This window comes from Crotalus tigris, unplaced genomic scaffold (genome assembly GCF_016545835.1).
Source record: "Crotalus tigris isolate CLP2741 ecotype Arizona unplaced genomic scaffold, ASM1654583v1 scf7180000020352.946698, whole genome shotgun sequence".
Lineage (NCBI taxonomy): Eukaryota > Metazoa > Chordata > Lepidosauria > Squamata > Viperidae > Crotalus > Crotalus tigris.
The window spans coordinates 205,228-222,778 of NW_024097981.1; the positions used below are offsets into that span (position 1 = coordinate 205,228).

At 45.3% G+C, this 17,551-nt stretch overlaps 2 protein-coding genes across 3 annotated transcripts in view; one reads left to right on the forward strand and one right to left on the reverse strand.

Annotated features, from left to right (window-relative positions):
• The window catches only part of NKTR (natural killer cell triggering receptor), a 60,543-nt gene extending 55,349 nt beyond the window's left edge, over nt 1–5,194 (reverse strand). Inside the window, exon 1 of the mRNA XM_039366756.1 lies at nt 5,178–5,194. The gene's annotated coding sequence lies outside the window, so the exon portion shown is untranslated. The remainder of the gene's footprint in view (nt 1–5,177) is intronic.
• SEC22C (SEC22 homolog C, vesicle trafficking protein) lies at nt 921–16,542 on the forward strand. Of its 2 annotated transcripts, XM_039366764.1 has the most exons (7): nt 921–1,073; nt 5,249–5,458; nt 6,215–6,378; nt 8,336–8,515; nt 11,959–12,077; nt 13,376–13,441; nt 15,326–16,542. In XM_039366764.1, exons 2-7 carry the CDS (start codon nt 5,277–5,279, stop codon nt 15,524–15,526), a joined length of 912 nt encoding a protein of 303 aa, XP_039222698.1. In that variant the 5' UTR covers nt 921–1,073; nt 5,249–5,276; the 3' UTR covers nt 15,527–16,542. The 2 variants fall into 2 exon arrangements, with proteins under 2 accessions (XP_039222698.1, XP_039222699.1); XM_039366765.1 differs by lacking the exon at nt 8,336–8,515.
• The last annotated feature ends 1,009 nt before the right edge of the window (nt 16,543–17,551 follow it).

Consider the following 17,551-nt stretch of genomic DNA (forward strand, 5'->3'; position numbering starts at 1 on the left):
TCTTAATCCATTGTGCGGAATTGCAAAATCTGCTTCAAATGTTTTTTTTTAATATAAAGGCCACATTGCAAACAAATAAGACAATACAGTCCTCAATTTATGACCATATTTCAGTCCAAAATTTATGTTGCTCAGCAATTCTGTTATTCAGTGAATTTTGCCCCATTTTTAAGACCTTTCTTGCCAAAGTTATTAAGGGAATCACCGCAGTTGCTAAATTAGTAACGTGGCTTCTAGTTAATCAGCCTTCCCCACTGATGTTGCTTGTCAAAAGATCGCAAAAGGGGATCACACTGCAACTCATAAATGAGTCAGAAAAAGAAGAAAAAGGAACAGGAAGAAAGGAAGGAAAAACATAAAATTAGAGGATGGATGGATGGAAGAAAGGACAGAGAAAAAGGAAGACGGGGAAGGAAAAATGTAAAATGAGAGGAAGAGTGAAAAGAGAAAAAGGAAAGGAACAGGGAGGAAGGAAGGAAAAATATAACATTAGAAGGAGGGAGGAAAGAAAAATCTAAATCACTCTTATTTTCCATCCTGACAATAAGCTAGGGAATTCTGGGAGTTGAAGCCCACCCCTCTTGAAGTGACTAAGGTTGAGAAACACTTATTTAAATATACAGTACATCACAATAGTAGGGAAACCCTGCGAGCTTTGGATTTCCTGAAGGGAAAAAAAAAGCAATTTTTATCTCTCGAATAAGGGGCGGACAAAATACACCTCTCAATCCCTTGCACTTTTGTATGTCTCTACGGTTGGTCTCATTAAAACTTATAAGGCAGGGGTCCTCAACCGTGGCCACTTTAAGACTCGTGGACTTCAACTCCCAGAATTCCTCAGCCAGCTCTGAGGAATTCTGGGAGCTGAAGTCCACGAGTCTTAAAGTGGCCAAGGTTGAGGACCCCCCTGTGGGCGGGGCCCCGTGACTCTTCCGCGCTCGCCTCTCGATGGTGCCTGCAGCCGCTCCGGCCGCTGACGTCTTCTCCGTGACCGGAAGTGGGCGTGGCGAGGCGTTTGTTATGATGGCAGCCCCTTCCGACGCGGCGGCGAGTCCTGAAGCAAGGGAGGCGAGGTGGGAGCGGCGTCGAGCGGCGGACTCAGGCCTCTTTCTTCTCCCGGCCTGAGCGGGCCCGGCCCCGGGTTCAGAGCGGGAGGGGAGCCGGAGTTGAGGGGGCTCGCAGGGTGCCCTTGTTGCAGCCTACCTCGCCCGGTTGTTGTGAGGGCGGTTTGGGGGTGTGTAAGGCGAAGCCAGGTCGGGGTGGGGGGGGGGAGAGAACCACCATACCTTCCTTGGCTGCAACCAGTGCGCATGCGCGGCTTACCTTGGCTCTGGGTCCAAGAGAGAGCCCCCCCCACCGAGCAGCAAAACTGGCAGAAAGTGCCCCCCCTCCGCAAGGCTGGTCTGCCAATCAGGGAAGGCCTCCATGGGCGACCCAAGAGTCGTTTGTTCCAAGAGCATTAATTAAAAAATTAGTAGCATTAATTAAAAAAACGTCAAATTGACTTGGAATTTAATTTGGCTGTATTGTTGTTGCCTGGGTTTGTGTGGGGTGTTGTTTTTTTTTAAATAGGTGTTTATTATATGGTGGGGTTTTAAAAATGCTGTCAAGTGCCCCTCCCCCCCACCAAATCATTTATTTATTCCAAGCCAAATTATCTATTACTTAAACCAGGGATAGGGAACCTTGGCTCTTTGATGACTCGTGGACTTCAACTCCCAGAATTCCTGAGCCAGCATGGCTCAGCTTGGAAACTCTCCCTTTCCCCTCAGCATGGCTGGCTCAGGAATTCTGGGAGTTGAAGTCCACGAGTCATAAAAGGGACAAGGTGGCCTACCCCTGATTTAAATCAATCAATTTAAATCAATAGTCCTCTACTTACTTATTTATTTATTCCAGGCCAAATTATCTATTACTTAAACCAATGGACAGATAGTCCTTTACTTACTTACTTACTTATTTATTTATTCCAAGCCAAATTATCTATTACTTAAACCAATGGACAAATAATCCTCTACTTAACTTATTTATTCCAAGCCAAATTATCTATTACTTAAACCAATGGACAGATAATCCTTTACTTACTTACCTACTTATTTATTCCAGGCCAAATTATCTATTTCTTAAACCAGTGGATGGGTAATTCTTGACTTGTTGAGCAACTGTTTGAAGTTAGAACAGCACTGGGAAAAAAATGACGGTTTTTCACACGACCATGGTGGCATCCGCACGGTCACATGATCAAAATTCAGATGCTTATAAACTGACTCATATTTACAAGGGTTGCAGTGTCCCGGGGTCACGTGATCCCTCTTTGCAACCTTTTGACAAACAAAAGTCAATGGGAGCAAGCCAACCCTATTGCTAACTTAACAACTGTAGTGATTCGCTTAGCAACTGTGGCAAAAAAGGTCATAATATGGGGCAGATCTCACTTAATAACTTCCTTGTTTAGAAACAGAAACATTGGGCTCAATTTTGATTATAAATTTGTTTTAAGAAATAATAAATAATTTTGGAACATTTCAGGGTCCGAGAAGGTTGAATAAAGGTTTATTGCAGCTGTCTGAATGGAGGTTATTGCAGGACAGGGAGAGAAACCAAACATTGCAGTGATACTTTGGAGCAGGATCAAAATCTTGAGCAATGTGGTGTATGCATCATTATCTTTTTTTAACCCCGAAAGATTAGATAAAAGCAATTACTCTGCTTGGTAAGCTTTGCGGTTTGGAATCAAACTGTATCTATTTTCTTTACTGGTCTTTCATTCCTTAAAAAAAAGAAATTATATCCACACTACAATTACTTACTGAATATCCTTATTTATTTCTTTATCATTTTTATTTTTATAAGCAAAGCAGAGGATGTATACAATACTCTTTATGTATTCAAGATGGACAGTGATTAATATTTATATGTTACTTATATGTAAGGGTGTAGGTCTATGCCAGGCGCAGGCAGCCTTGGCTCTTTTATGACTGGTGGACTTCAACTCCCAGAATTCCTGAGCCAGCATGGCTCAGCTTGGAAACCTCTCCCTTTCCCCTCAGCATGGCCGCCTCAGGAATTCTGGGAGTTGAAGTCCACCAGTCATAAAAGCCAAGGTGGCCTACCTCTGGCCTAGGCCTAGGCCGCTTTATGACTCATGGACTTCAACTCCCAGAATTCCTGAACCTGTATGGCTAAGCACGGAAACCTCTCCCTTTCCCCTCAGCATGGCTGGCTCAGGAATTCTGGGAATTGAAGTCCACCAGTCATAAAAGAGCCAAAGTGGCTTACTTCTGGCCTAGGCCTAGGCTGCTTTATGACTTATGGACTTCAACTCCCAGAATTCCTGAGCCAGCATGACTCAGCATGGAAACCTCTCCCTTTCCCCTCAGCATGGCTGGCTCAGGAATTCTGGGAGTTGAAGTCCACGAATCATAAAAAGAGCCAAGGTTGCCTACCCCTGATCTATACATAGGTTGTATATAGTATGTTTTAAATGTGTGCTATGTAACTTGAGAGCAAGCAACTAAATTTCATTTTTAATGTGTGCCGTTGTGCCCACAGGGAAAAAAAATGACAATAAAGATAATCTAATCTAATCTACTCCTTCCTCCTCCTATTTTCCTCACAATAACAACCCTGTGAGGAGGGCTGGGCCGAGAATGATCTGTGGATACCCCGAGAAGTTTAGCTTCCAAAATAGAGGTGGTCCTCAACTTACAACACTTCATTTAGTGACTGTTCAAAATTACAACGGCAGTGAAAAAAATAACATATGACCCGTTTTTCATACTTATGGACATGGGAAATCCAGATTTCACTTAACAGCTCTGTTACTAACCTAACAACAGCAGTGATTCATTTAACAACTGTGGCGAGAAAGGTTGTAAAATGGGGCAAAGCTCATTTAACAAATTTCTTACCGAGCAACAAATTTTAAGCTCAGTTGTGGTCGTAAGCCGAGGATACCCTGTACATCCACAGGATGAGGTTCAGCTTATCTGTGGGTGGGTTTATCTGCAAATATATAGATTCGTTTGTGACTGTTTGAAGTTAACAACAGCACTGGAAAAAGTGACTTATGATAATTTTTCACACTTATGACCATTGCAGCCTCTCTGCAGTCACATAATCTGAATTTGGATGCTTGGCATCTGGCTTATGTTTATGACAGTTGCAGTGTCCCAGGGTCATGTGATCACATTGTGGTCCCATTGGTGGCAGTAAATCAGGGACCATTGGTACTTTGGATTGCTACATTGGGCAGAGAGTTATACCTGATCACTATGTGACCCCCTTCTTCCTCTACAATTCAACAATTTCTGAATTGTGGTTCCCTCCAGAGAGCCTGCCTTAGGAATGCACCATTTCAGCAGCAAATAAAAGTTTGTTTCTTCCTTGTCTCCGTTTTTAAAGTTGTAGTGCTCCATCTTTCTTTCAAGCTGTTACTCTGCCTTGGTGGCTTCTGTTTGTAAGCCTTTACAAATATTCCTCGCAGTTGAGCTCAATATTTCTGTCGCTAAGCAAGACAGTTATTGAGCCAGTTTTCTCTCATTTTACGATCTTTTTTGCCACAGTTGTTTTGCAGTTGTTAAGTTACTAACACAGTTGTTAAGCGAATCTGGTTTCCCCATTGGCTTTGTTTATCAGAAAGTTACAAAAGGGAATCACGTGAGACCCCAGGACACTGCAGCTGTCATAAATAGGAGTCAGTTGCCAAGCATTTGAATTTTGAGCATGTGACCACAGGGGTACTGCAACAGTCGTAAGCGTGAAAGCCGGTCGTAAATCAGTTTTTCAGTGCTGTTGTAACTTCAAACAGCCGCTAAACCGGTGGTTCTCAACCTTTTTAATGCCGTGACCCCCCAACCGGTCGTAAGTCGAGGACTACTCAACTGGTGCAGAATGGGACTTTTGGCAGGCTCAGCAGGGCAGAGACAGCCTGGACCATTCCTATTGGCTTTGGAAAGCCAAAAGAATTAGACTCTATTCAAGAGAGTCTCTTCTATTGGCTTTCAAAAGCCAATAGAATAAAAGGGAGCAGCACAGCTAAGGAAAAGGGGGGGGGGGAAATGGCGGACTGCGTTGTTTGGCGACCCCCGTGAAATGGTCCTTCGACCCCAAATGGGGTCCCGACCCACAGGTGGAGAACCACTGCGCTAAACGAATGGTTGTCAGTGGAGAATTACCTGTATTTCTATCTGTATCAATGAGTCGAAGAGCAACGTGGACTTGGATTAACTCAAATTCTTTTTTCCAGACTGTCCCCATGAGTTCTCCCGCGGAGGATGTCCATGATCCTCTTTGCCTGCGTGGTGCGGGTAAGGGACGGACTTCCTCTCTCGGCCTCCAGTGATTTCCACCTAGACCCTCGTTTTTTGGAATGCAGGAAGAGACTCAAGGTCCTGTCCTCCATACTGACGCAGTATCCAGAACGGGGCACAGCCAAAGAATGTGACCTCAGCATACAGTAAGTCATGCTCTAGCTTCAGACTCAAACCAGCTCGTCCTGTTTTATTTATATTTTTCTTTCTGCTGCTCTGATTATTTGAGTTCATTCTGGCGGACTTAACAAATAAGGAAAGAATAGAGAAAATCCTGTGCTCATCAAGGTACAAAAACACGTTCTGCAGATATAATCGTAAAACCATAGCACCACCTAGCATCGGACAATAGAAATTCATCTTATACAGCAGTGGTTCTCAACCTGTGGGTCGGGACCCCATTTGGGGTCGAACGACCATTTCACGGGGGTCGCCAAACAACGCAGTCTGCCATTTTTTCCCCCTTTTCCTTAGCTGTGCTCCTCCCTTTTATTCTATTGGCTTTTGAAAGCCAATAGAATAGACTCTCTTGAATAGAGTCTAATTCTATTGGCTTTCCAAAGCCAATAGGAATTGTCCAGGCGGTCTCTGCCCTGCCGAGCCCACCAAAAGTCCCATTCTGCAAACGGTGCTGCGCCAATTGAGTAGTCCTCGACTTACGACCAGTTGAGTAGTCCTCGACTTACGACCGGTTGGGGGTCGCGGCATTAAAAAGGTGGAGAACCACTGGTATACAGGGAGTCCTTGACTAATTGAGCCCCAGGTTTCTGTTGCTGTATCAGATTTTCTTTAGGAATTCCCCTGCTATGAAACGCCTTCCTTTCTTTGTGCACAAATCCGCCCCTCACTTGTGGTTCCCCGTTGTACTCTTTAGAGTTGATTCTAGATCTTTTCTTTCACAGCTTCCATACTTCCGGGGGCGTCGCCTGTACCTGCATTGCCATCAGCAGTTACCCAGCTGTGATGGCCTTCTGTTTCCTGGAAGAGCTTCGGTGTAAATTTGCCACATCCTACAATGCCACCAGTGTCAGCCTGGCTTCCAGACCGTATGCTTTCCTTGAATTTGGTATGTTGTTGGTTTGCCTTTTTTTTTAAGTCTTTCTCTTCGTGGGGAAAATTTAGCTGTGAGTTGCTTAATGCTCTCTGACCTTGGGTGTCTTCTTGCAGATGTTTCATAGAGTCACTTCTGGCACTGGTGGTGTTAGTTGGGTCATGAAATAGCTGTAAGAAGGCAACCAGGCTCAGACACCACCCAGGACTCCCCAGTCGTCCTCCTCCTTCCAAATCCCACTCTCTTCTAGCACTGATGATGTTACTTAGACAGGTCATGAAATATATGCAAGAAGCAATCTTCCTCCCCCCTTCTCTCTCTCTCTCTCTCTCTCTCTCTCTCTCTCTCTCTCTCTCTCTCTCTCTCTCTCTCTCTCTCTCTCTCTCTCCCTCCCTCCTCTCTCTCTCTCTCTCTCTCTCTCTACCCCACTCTCTTCTAGCACAGATGATGTTACCTACTTAGCTCATGAAACGTCTGCAAGAAGGCAACCAAACTCAGCACCCATAGAAAGAGAAACATAGATAAGTATGGATTAACAGCAGACAAACGATGAAGCACAAAACAGTAATTGATCAAGCAACTACCAAGGAGAAAACCGCACCCCCACCAACACTGGCAGGGAAAGTTACTGTATATAAACACTGTCTCACACTGATGATGTTACACAAATGGGTCATGAAACATCTGTAAGAAAACTGCCTAGCTCAGAAAGTGCCAAGTCGTCGTCGTCCTCCTCCTCCTCCTCCTCCTCCTCCTCCTCCTCCTCCTCCTCCTCCTCCTCCTCTAGCACTGATGATGTTATCTAATTGGGTCATGAAATGTCTCCAAGAAAATCACCAAGCTCAGAGAGCACCATCAAGGACCCCACAGGTCAACTCTGAGCTACAAGTATTCTAATTAGTCATTGCTATGTTAAGAACCCTCCGTAGTAGTGACTTGCTTAACCACCGTTGCAAAGAAGGTCGAAGAATTGAATGCAAGCGACTTAATCGCCTCCTTGCTTAGCATTGAAAATTCTGGTCTGTGGTCGCAAGCTGTCAGGTGGTGGTTGAGCCTTTAATGATCACTTAGGTTTTGTCTCTGAGGATCTGTCCCTAACCTGACCTTTCAGGTTTTCTGGAAATAAAGATTCAGGAGGTCCTCAACATACGACACTTTGTTTAGTGATTGTTTCAAATTACAGCAGCATTGAAAAAAAAGTGACTTACGACCGTCCTTCACACTTAGGACCGTTGCTGAGTCCCCCCCATGGTCATAGGATCAAAATTCAGATGCCTGGCACCTGACTCATACTTATGACGGTCGCAGCATCCCAGGGTCACATGATCCCCTTTTACGACCTTCTGACAAGCAAAGTCAGTGGGGGAAGCCAGATTGCTTAGTGGCCGTTCAAAATTACAGCGACACTGAAAAAAGGGACTTAATGACCATTTTTTCACACTTACATCATGTGATCAAAATTTGGCTGCCTGGTAACTGATTCGTATTTATGACGGTTGCTATGTCCTGGGGTCTTGTGATCCGTTCTTCTGATGAGTAAAATCAGTGGGGAAGCCAGATTCACTTAACAACCGTGTGACTAACTTAACATTGCAGTGGTTCACTTAACAACTGTGGCAAGAAAAGTCATAAAAATGGGGCTAAACTCACTTAACGAATGTGAAATTTTGGGCTCCATTGTGGTTATAAGCCGAGGACTACCTGTAATCTCCAGATGTGGTTCGACCCTACACAATACCACAGCTCCAGTGGGTGGGATTCAGCCAGTTCGCACCACTTTGGCAGAACCGGTAGCTAATTTTTGGTTGCCCAGGCCCAGAACGGACTTCCGGAAGCGGCATCCACACCGAGAACCGGCTGATCACCTATTTGGATCCCACCACTGCTCACAGCTCCCTCGGTGGGCCCTAGCGAAGCATACATCAATATTTTCTTATTTTTAGAGAAAGCTCTTCTTGCCTCTTTGCCACAGACAGTGTCGTCCAGAAAACCCAAAACCAGTTCAACCACACCAACTGCGCTCAGCCAAAGATCGACGTGGCAAAGATGCAGGAGGACCTCCGCTTGCGACCTCCCGCCCTGGTCAGCTGGGAAGACATGGAATTGATGAACGGGATAGTGAACGGCCGGGCGGAAGCTCACCTGGAGACAGGTGAGTTATCCTACATTGGGATGAGATTTTTCCTGTTCATCCCATCACAGGTCGAGAGCCGCAGCAATGGGTGGCTTGGAGAATGTACACAGAGACAAAGAGCTGCTTTAATTCCTAATCCCTAATTTAATCTAATCTAACAAAGGTCTATGGAGATTCTCAGTCATCCAGGACATAGTTATCCGAAAGGTGCGTTTTTTCAGGAGGCAACTGGACTTTTTTGTTTTTCTTTTGAAAACATTTCACTTCTCATTTAAGAAGCTTCTTCAGCTCTGACTGGACGGTGGGGAACAGAAGGAGTTATACTCCTTGCAGACAGCCGGTCATTTGCATTTTTTTAAAGGGTTGTTGAGGCCACTTGGAAGCTTATCTGTGTCCTCAGGGTCATCTGAGTAGCGACATTCTCTATTTCCAGTCCACAACACAGTCCTTTCAACAGTTCCAAGAAGGCTCACATTTACACCACTCAGGTGACCCTGAGGACACAGGTAAGCCTCCAAGTGGCCTCAATGACCCTCTAAAACAGTGGTTCTCAACCTTTTTAATGCCGCGACCCCCTACCAGTCGTAAGTCGAGGAGTACCCAACCGGTCATAAGTCGAGGACTACTCAACTGGTGCAGCAACGTTTGCAGAATGGGACTTTTGGCGGGCTCAGCAGGGCAGAGGCAGCCTGGACAATTCCTATTGACTTTTGAAAGCCAATAGAATTAGACTCTATTCAAGAGAGTCTATTCTATTGGCTTTCAAAAGCCAAGAGAATAAAAGGGAGTAGCACAGCTAAGGAAAAGGGGGGAAAAATGGCGGACTGCATTGTTTGGCGACCCCCGTGAAATGGTCGTTCGACCCCAAATGGGGTACCGACCCACAGGTTGAGAACCACTGCTCTAAAAGAAAGCAAACGATCAGCTGTCTGCAAGCAGTATAAATCCTTCTATTCCCCACCATCCAGTCAGAGCTGAAGAAGCTTCTTGGATGAGAAGCGAAACGTCTTCAAAGAGAAAAAAGAAAGTCCAGTTGCCTTGTGAAAAAGCATCTTTGTGACTAACAAAACATCGGAAAAAAACTCTGCCATAATTCACTCATTTATAAGAGGAGTTGTTACTCTTATCGCTGGATAATAATGAAGGGAAATAAACAGTCAGCTTCAAATATTCTGTTAACTTTAAATGTTCTGTGATTTATGAACATTTTTCACGCTTACGATTGCTGCTGCATTCCCGTGGTCACATGATCAAAATTAAGATGCTTGGCAACTGATTCATATTTATGAAGGTTGCAGTGTCCCGGGGTCACATGATCCCCTTCATGGCCTTATGACAAGCAAAATCAACAGGAAACCCAGATTCACTGAATAACTTTGTTACTAACTCAGTGGTTCTCAACCTGTGGGTCGGGACCCCATTTGGGTCGAACGACCATTTCACGGGGGTCACCAAACAATGCAATCCGCCATTTTTTCCCCCTTTTCCTTAGCTGTGCTACTCCCTTTTATTCTATTGGCTTTTGAAAGCCAATAGAATAGGCTCTCTTGAATAGAGTCTAATTCTATTGGCTTTCAAAAGCCAATAGGAATTGTCCAGGCTGTCTCTGCCCTGCTGAGCCCGCCAAAAGTCCCATTCTGCAACCGGTGCTGCAAGTTGTCTGCAGTGAAGGCGAGCTGTCTGGAAGTTTCCACCCCTCCCTGCTGAGCAACTACTAAAAATGTAAGCAAAAGAGGGCCAGGGGTGGGAGGTGGGAGGCCGGCGGGCGCAGGGAGGGTTGCTGGCGCGCGTGGGGCCCGGCGGGTGCCTTACCTCCCTTGGGCTGGGCCAGCTGATGGCCCAGCCAGTGGTCGTCCTGCGCCGTTGCTGCCCCTTGCCAGCTACGCCTCGACTTACGACCGGTTGGCTAGTCCTCGATTTACGACCGGTTGGCTAGTCCTCGACTTATGACTGGTTGGGGTCGCGGCATTAAAAAGGTTGAGAACCACTGTACTAACTGAACAACTGCAGTGATTAACAACTGCAGTGATTAACAATGATTAGCTTAGCAACCTCAGCGATTCACTTCGTAACATTGGGCAAAATTCACTTAACTATCTTGCTTAGCAATGGAAATTTTGGGTTCAGCTGTGGTCATAAGTCAAGGATTATCTGTGCTGTTCTGTTCCTCTAATCCATTGCTTCTCAGTCTCAGCGGCTTTTCAGATCTGTGGGTTTTAATTCCCAGAATCCCCCAGCCATTTGCTTTGGTAATTCTGGGAGGTGACGTCTCCAAATTGTATAGGTAGTCCTCAACCTACGATGGGTTGCTTAGCAACTGTTAAGAATTGCAGTGCACTTAACAACCATCACATTATCCTCCGTCAGGTAACCAAAATTCAGGGGCTTGGGAACTGCTGTGTGTTTATGAAGATGGCGGTGTCTGAGGGTCACGTGCTCCCTTTGTGACTTTCCCAGCCGGCTTCTGACAAGTCAGTGGTAGGAACCAGATTCACTTAATGACTGTGTGACCCACTTAACAACTGCAGGGATTTGCTTAAGAGCCATGACAAAAAAGCTAAAATCGGAAACCAGCCACTTAACAACCTTGCTTGGCAATAGCCAGTCGTGGTTGTATAAGTCAAGGACTACCTACACAGGTAGTCCTCGACATATGACCATAACAGCCCAAAACGTATGTCGCTAAGTGAAACATTTACTAAGTGAATTTTGCCCCATTTTACCACTTTTCTTGCCAGAGTTGGTTTCTTGGTGCAGTTGTTAACTTAGCAACACGGTGGCTAAGTGAATCAGGCTTCCCCGTTGACTTTAAATTTCAAGGTGCAAGAAAGCAAAATTCATGTCCACTTTTTGTCTAAAATATTGTCTAATTTCAGTAGGTCACTAGTTAACAGTGCAGGTAGTCCTCGACTTATGACCATAATGGAGCCCAAAATTTCTGTTGCTAAGTAAAACATTTGTTAAGTGAGTTTTGCCCCATCTTATGCCCTTTCTTGGCACAGTTGTTAAGTGAATCACTGCAGCTGTTAAGTTAGTAACATGGTTGTTAAGTGAATCGGGCTTCCCCCACTGACTTTGCTTGTCAGATGGTCGCAAAAGGGAATCACGTGACCCCGGGACTCTGCAACGGTCATAAATATGAGTCACCTGCCAAGTGTCTGATCCCGTGACCGTGCGGATGCCGCCATGGTTGTAAATGTGAAAAAAAAACCCACCATAAGTCATTTTTTTCCATGCTGTTTTAACTTTGTACGGTCACTAAATGAATTGTTGCAAGCTGAGGACTGCCTGTATTTCAAACTTGGGTTTACAAAAGACGTTTTGCGAAAAATAATTAAACTGGAAAATAGTTCAGACAATGAAATACAGCTGAAGCATAAAGAAGAGCTGTGAATTTCCTAGCAAGATGGACCGATCACACCTTTGTTTGATGCCCATTTCTTTTCTTAATTCACCTGCAGCTCCTGCTTGCCGGATGCAGCCAGTCTCTCCTTTGGGGATCCTCTCCCTTGTCCTCAACATCATGTGTGGTGCACTCAACCTTATTCGAGGGGTACACCTGGCAGAGTATTCGTTGCAGGTAATGGGGTTGCTGATTTAGGGGCAAGGAGAGTCAGCTTGGGCTAGTGGTGAAGGTGCAGAGCCAATCACCAGGAGAATGTGAGTTCCAGTCCTGCCTTAGACATGAAAGACAGCTGGGTGACTTTGGGCCAGTCACCAGGAGATGGAGAATTCTAGTTCTGCCTTAGGCATGAAAGCCAGCTGGGTGACTTTGGGCCAATCACCAGGAGACAGTGAGTTATAGTCTCGCCTTAGACATGAAAGCCAGTGGGGTGAGTTTGGACCAATCAGGAGATGGTGAATTGTAGCCCCACCTAAGACCCTCCACCCCTGAGGTACCCTGTGCTCCGCTTAACGACCTGTTGTTGTTAATTGCGAAGTCATGTCCGACCCATCGCGACCCCATGGACAACGTTCCTCCAGGCCTTCCTGTCCTCTACCATCTTCTGGAGTCCATTTAAGTTCACACCTACTGCTTCAGTGACTCCATCCAGCCATCTCATTCTCTGTCGTCCCTTCTTCTATTGCCCTCAATCTTTCCCAGCATTAGGCCCTTCTCCAGTGAGTCCTTCCTTCTCATTAGGTGGCCAAAGTACTTGAGTTTCAACTTCCGGATCTGGCCTTCTAAAGAGCAGTCAGGGTTGATCTCTTCTAGGACTGACCGGTTGGATCGCCTTGCAGTCCAGGGGACTCGCAGGAGTCTTCTCCAGCACCAGAGTTCAAAGGCCTCCATTCTTTGGCGCTCAGCCTTTCTTAGGGTCCAACTTTCACAGCCATCCATTGCAACGACCTGTACAGTTGCTTAACTACCACATCGGGGAGCACAGAGATGGTGGTCTTTAAATTAGATGATCCACAGTCCATCTCAGTTAACAACTGTCACAACTTGCGACCTGAACGGGCAGGCTACATTATCATCCGGAAGTTTATTTATTTATTTATTTATGAGATTTATATACCGCTTTAAGTGCAAGCACTCTCTAAGCGGTGTACACCAGTAAGCAATGTATATATATATATATATTTACATTGCCCCCAACAATCTGGGTCCTCACTTTACCTACCCCGGAAGGATGGAAGGCTGAGTCAACCTTGAGCCGGTGAGATTTGAACCGCTGACCTGCTGAACACAGTCAGCTAAAGTGGCCTGCAGTACTGCACTCTAACTGCTGCGCCACCTCGGCTCTTTTTGAGGACTGCCTGTAGCTAATTCGGATTCTGCCTTAATGGCGCCAACGTGACTGCTTAAAAAAAGTGAAAAAACAGTATCTTTACGTTTCAGTTGATCTGTTTTTCGTTTTTCAATTTGACCCCTAGGAAGATCACCAAGAAATTGGAAACATCATAGCGTTCCTGTTGCCTTTCATGTGCTGCTTTGGTTTGGTGAGCAACTTATATATTTTCTGTTTCCTTGGTGTTGAAAATTGACTTAAAAGTGACTCCTGCCTCAGCAACTTTCTGTAATGCTTTGATTGATCACAAAGGTGCATCAGTTTTTTTATATATATTTTATATAAAGTGCATCGGAAGTTTCTTGGATGAAAAGCAAAATGTTTTCTTCCTCAAATAAAGAACAGTCTACTTACTTTTTTAAGAGAAAAAAGGCCCTTTGAAACAACTATAACTCTGGATGACTGAGAATCTCCGTAGACCAGCAGTTCTCAACCTGACCATTTGGGGTCGAACGACCATTTCACGGGGGTCGCCAAACAACGCAGTCTGCTGTTTTTCCCCCCTTTTCCTTAGTTGTGCTACTCCCTTTTATTCTATTGGCTTTGGAAAGCCAATAGAATAGGCTCTCTTGAATAGAGTCTAATTCTATTGGCTTTCAAAAGCCAATAGGAATTGTCCAGGCTGTCTCTGCCCTGCTGAGCCCGCCAAAAGCTCCAGTCTGCAAACGGTGCTGCAAGTTGTCTGCAGTGAAGGCGAGCTGTCTGGAAGTGTCCACCCCTCCCTGCTGAGCAACTACTACAAATGTAAGGCCAGGGTGGGAGGTGGGAGGCCAGCGGGTGCAGGGAGGGTTGCTGGCACGCGTGGGGCCCAGCGGGTGCCTTACCTCCCTTGGGCTGGGCCAGCTGGTGGCCCAGCCGGTGGTCAGTCTGCTCCATCTCTGCCGCTTGCCAGCTACGCCTCAGCCGGTGCAGGGGGCGGCACCACACATGTGCGGCACTCCCGGGCAGGGAAAGTCCTCGACTTACGACCGGTTGGGTAGCCCTCGACTTACGATCGGTTGGGTAGTCCTCGACTTACGACCGGTTGGGGGTCACGGCATTAAAAAGGTTGAGAATCACTCCCGTAGACTCTTTGATTTATCAATTGATAACTGAAGGCCCGTTCTGGATTTATTATCATGCTGTTTTTTCTATATTCACCTCTTTGTCTTCAGTAGGCCTACAAATTAGGTGTCGGCAGTTTTTCAATACCAGGCTCTTAAAAATAAAATTAAAAATAACTCAGATCTTACACCGTAACCAGATAATATCCAATTTCAGAGAAGGTTTTAATACTCTTGAATGAGAGTTTGCAGGAATTCAGATAAGACCCAGCAATCTTGTTAGAGCTTCGCCTTCCCTCCAATGAATTCCTGCTATAAAATGTTATCAGAATAACTATATGAATACTTCATCTCGCTTTTTGATTGCTGGCTAATTCCAGTAACCTTGCGATATTTCAAGGACCATTTTCTTAAGAAAACCTTGATGGCGATGACATCCAGTTTTGGTCTCCACAATATAAAAAAAAAAAAAATTGAGACTGGAAACAGTGCAGAGAAGAGAGAGAAAGAAGATTAGGAAACTGGAGACTAAAACATATGAAGAACAATTGCTGGAATTGGGTCTGTCTAGTTTAATGAAGAGAAGGACGAGGGGGGAATGATAGCAGTGCTCCAGTATCTCAGGGGCTGCCCCAAAGAAGAGGGAGTCAAGCTATTCCCCAAAGCGCCTGAAGGCAGGACAAGAAGCAACGGATGGAAACTAATCAAGGAGAGAAGCAACCTGGAACTAAGGAGACAATTTCCTGACAGTGAGAACAATTAACCAGTGGAACAACCTACCTCTAGAAGCCCTGAATGCTCCAACCTTGGAAGTTTTTAAGAAGAGACTGGACCGCCATTTGTCCAAAATGATGTAGGGTTTCCTGCCTGAGCAGAGGGTTGGACTAGATGACCTTCAAGATCTCTTGCAACTCTATTATTCTGTTATATTGCATTTGTGCCCTGCTTACTTAACAGCCGTTTTTTTTCTTTTTCAAAATATATTTTTGCAGTGTTACCTCTACTTATTCTACACTTCCGCCCGGAAGATCAAAGTTTTCATCCTGCTTGCAACTGTCTGTCTCTGCAATGTGTACCTGTACGGATTACGAAACAACTGGCAAATCCTCTTCCACATCGCAGTTGCGTCCTTTTCTTCTCACCAGATCCTAACCCGGCAGGTGGCTGAGAAACAGCCGGATTTGGGGGTGTGAAAAAGGACTCCTTGCATCCCAGACGGGGTGTTAAAAAAAAAAAAAAGTCTCAGCTTTGAGGGAAATTATTCTAAAGGAGCTCTGAGCAAATTGACTTGTAAGTTTGGGTTTTTTTCACCCTTGCTCAAAATAATGCATTTTAGCAAAAAGAAAAAAAAAAGAAAAACACTATTTATTTTTTTAGACCTGACAGGCAGGAAAGAAAATATCCATCTTAAGGAAGGAAGCTTGCAATCTTTTTAGATTAATTTGTTTAATCCAAAAAAAGGGCCGCAGGGTGTGCGTGCTGAAAAAGACTCTCGCTGCTCTGAGTTGTAGCAAAAATTCAGAGTTTTAGAGGCTGCCGTCCGATTTTTCCGTCCAACTTTGTGTGTGTGTGTGTGTGTGAGCAGAAAGCAAATTCAGAAAGCCACATCCACCGCTGATAATCTGGGAAAAATCAGCCTGGAAAATCAGTATGCACTGGAAACTCCCAACTGTGTCCTATAAGCTCTGTCCAAGATGAACTTTGGAAAGTGGTTGCAACCCACTGTGGGATCCCTCCAAGTTTAAAGCACAAGATTCTTTTACCAAACCATTGAGGGTTTTTTTTATATATACATATAATTAATTGTAATATTATTTGGGAGAGGATAATTGTAATATTATTGGGAAACTAACTTTTGAATCATGTTTGCATTAGGCTAAGTTGTAGATAAATCTATTTATATTGAGTTTGGGCAGAGGAGGCAGCAGCCTCGAAAAATCACGGATTGGTGAAGGTGCCTTGAGAGAGAACGTCCTGTAAAAATTACCTGTACATAGCCCGTTCCTTGTTTTGAACTAAAAAAAAAAACAGCTTTGATTACACGATTTCACATTGATATGGCATTTTTTAAAAGAATTTTCTTATGTATCTAGATTTCAGTGGAGTTTTTACACACGGGTGCTTACAACTATAGGTTTACAGCATGGATAATAAGAGGAAAAGTCTACTGAATATTATGTTCTTCTTAAAGTTACTTTTTCCAATCTGACTGAGTGGGATGAATTTTTGTTGCAAACAATAGGTAATTTATAATGGTGTGTCCTCCTAAGCAGGGGATCCGTTGAGTTGAATTCAAATGCTGCCGTATTTTCCTGAAATTAAGACCCTGTCTTACTTTCTTTTGGGCCCTGAAGTAAGCACAAAGATTTACTTTGGGGGGGGGGCTTTTGCCGCTACTACGGGGTGGGGTGGGGTAGGGTGCATGGCATGGAGAAGCAACACGGCGTCGAGAGCCTGGTGGCGGACCAGGTATGGTACCGGAGTGGGTGGGAGGGTGGGATGCCTGCCCTTCCTGTGCCAGGCCAGCCCCTGCAGCACCTGGGGGGCCGTGCTGGGCGGTGGCGGGAAGGGTGCTGAGATGGGGCTCGCCAGGCTGACCAAAGCGGCAAGTGGAGCACCGGAGTCTCAGGGAAGGAGGGTGATGAAGCAGGCGGGTGTCCTGCCGTCAGCACCCTGCTGGCTGCCCCTTCCCCATGGAGCCAGAGAGCTTGGCACACCACTACCCAGATGCCCTCACTCCCCCCCCCAGAAGTTGTATTTCTTTCCTTACCTGACTCCCAGCCCCGTGCCGTTTCCCCTTCGTGATCCGCCACCGCCATGTGCAGGGAAACAAAAGGTTTTTTGGGGGAAAGGTCAATCAATTCCAACTTCTCGTTAAAAAAAAAAAATCTTGCGAAGTTGGAATTGATTGATGCATCTTTTTCACACACCCCCACCCCCCAAAAAACTTCTTTTGTTTTCTTACAAGCAGTTTGGAAACGGATGGGAAAAGCCATTGTTTTTTTCCCACCCAAGTTTTCCCATTTTTTTCCCCCAGGGCTTCCCATTTCCCGTTAGGGCAGTGGTTCTCAACTTGTGGGTCGGGACCCCATTTGGGGTCGAACGACCATTTCACGGGGGTCGCCAAACAATACAGTCCGCCATTTTTTCCCCTTTTCCTTAGCTGTGCTACTCCCTTTTATTCTGTTGGCTTTTGAAAGACAATAGAATAGACTCTC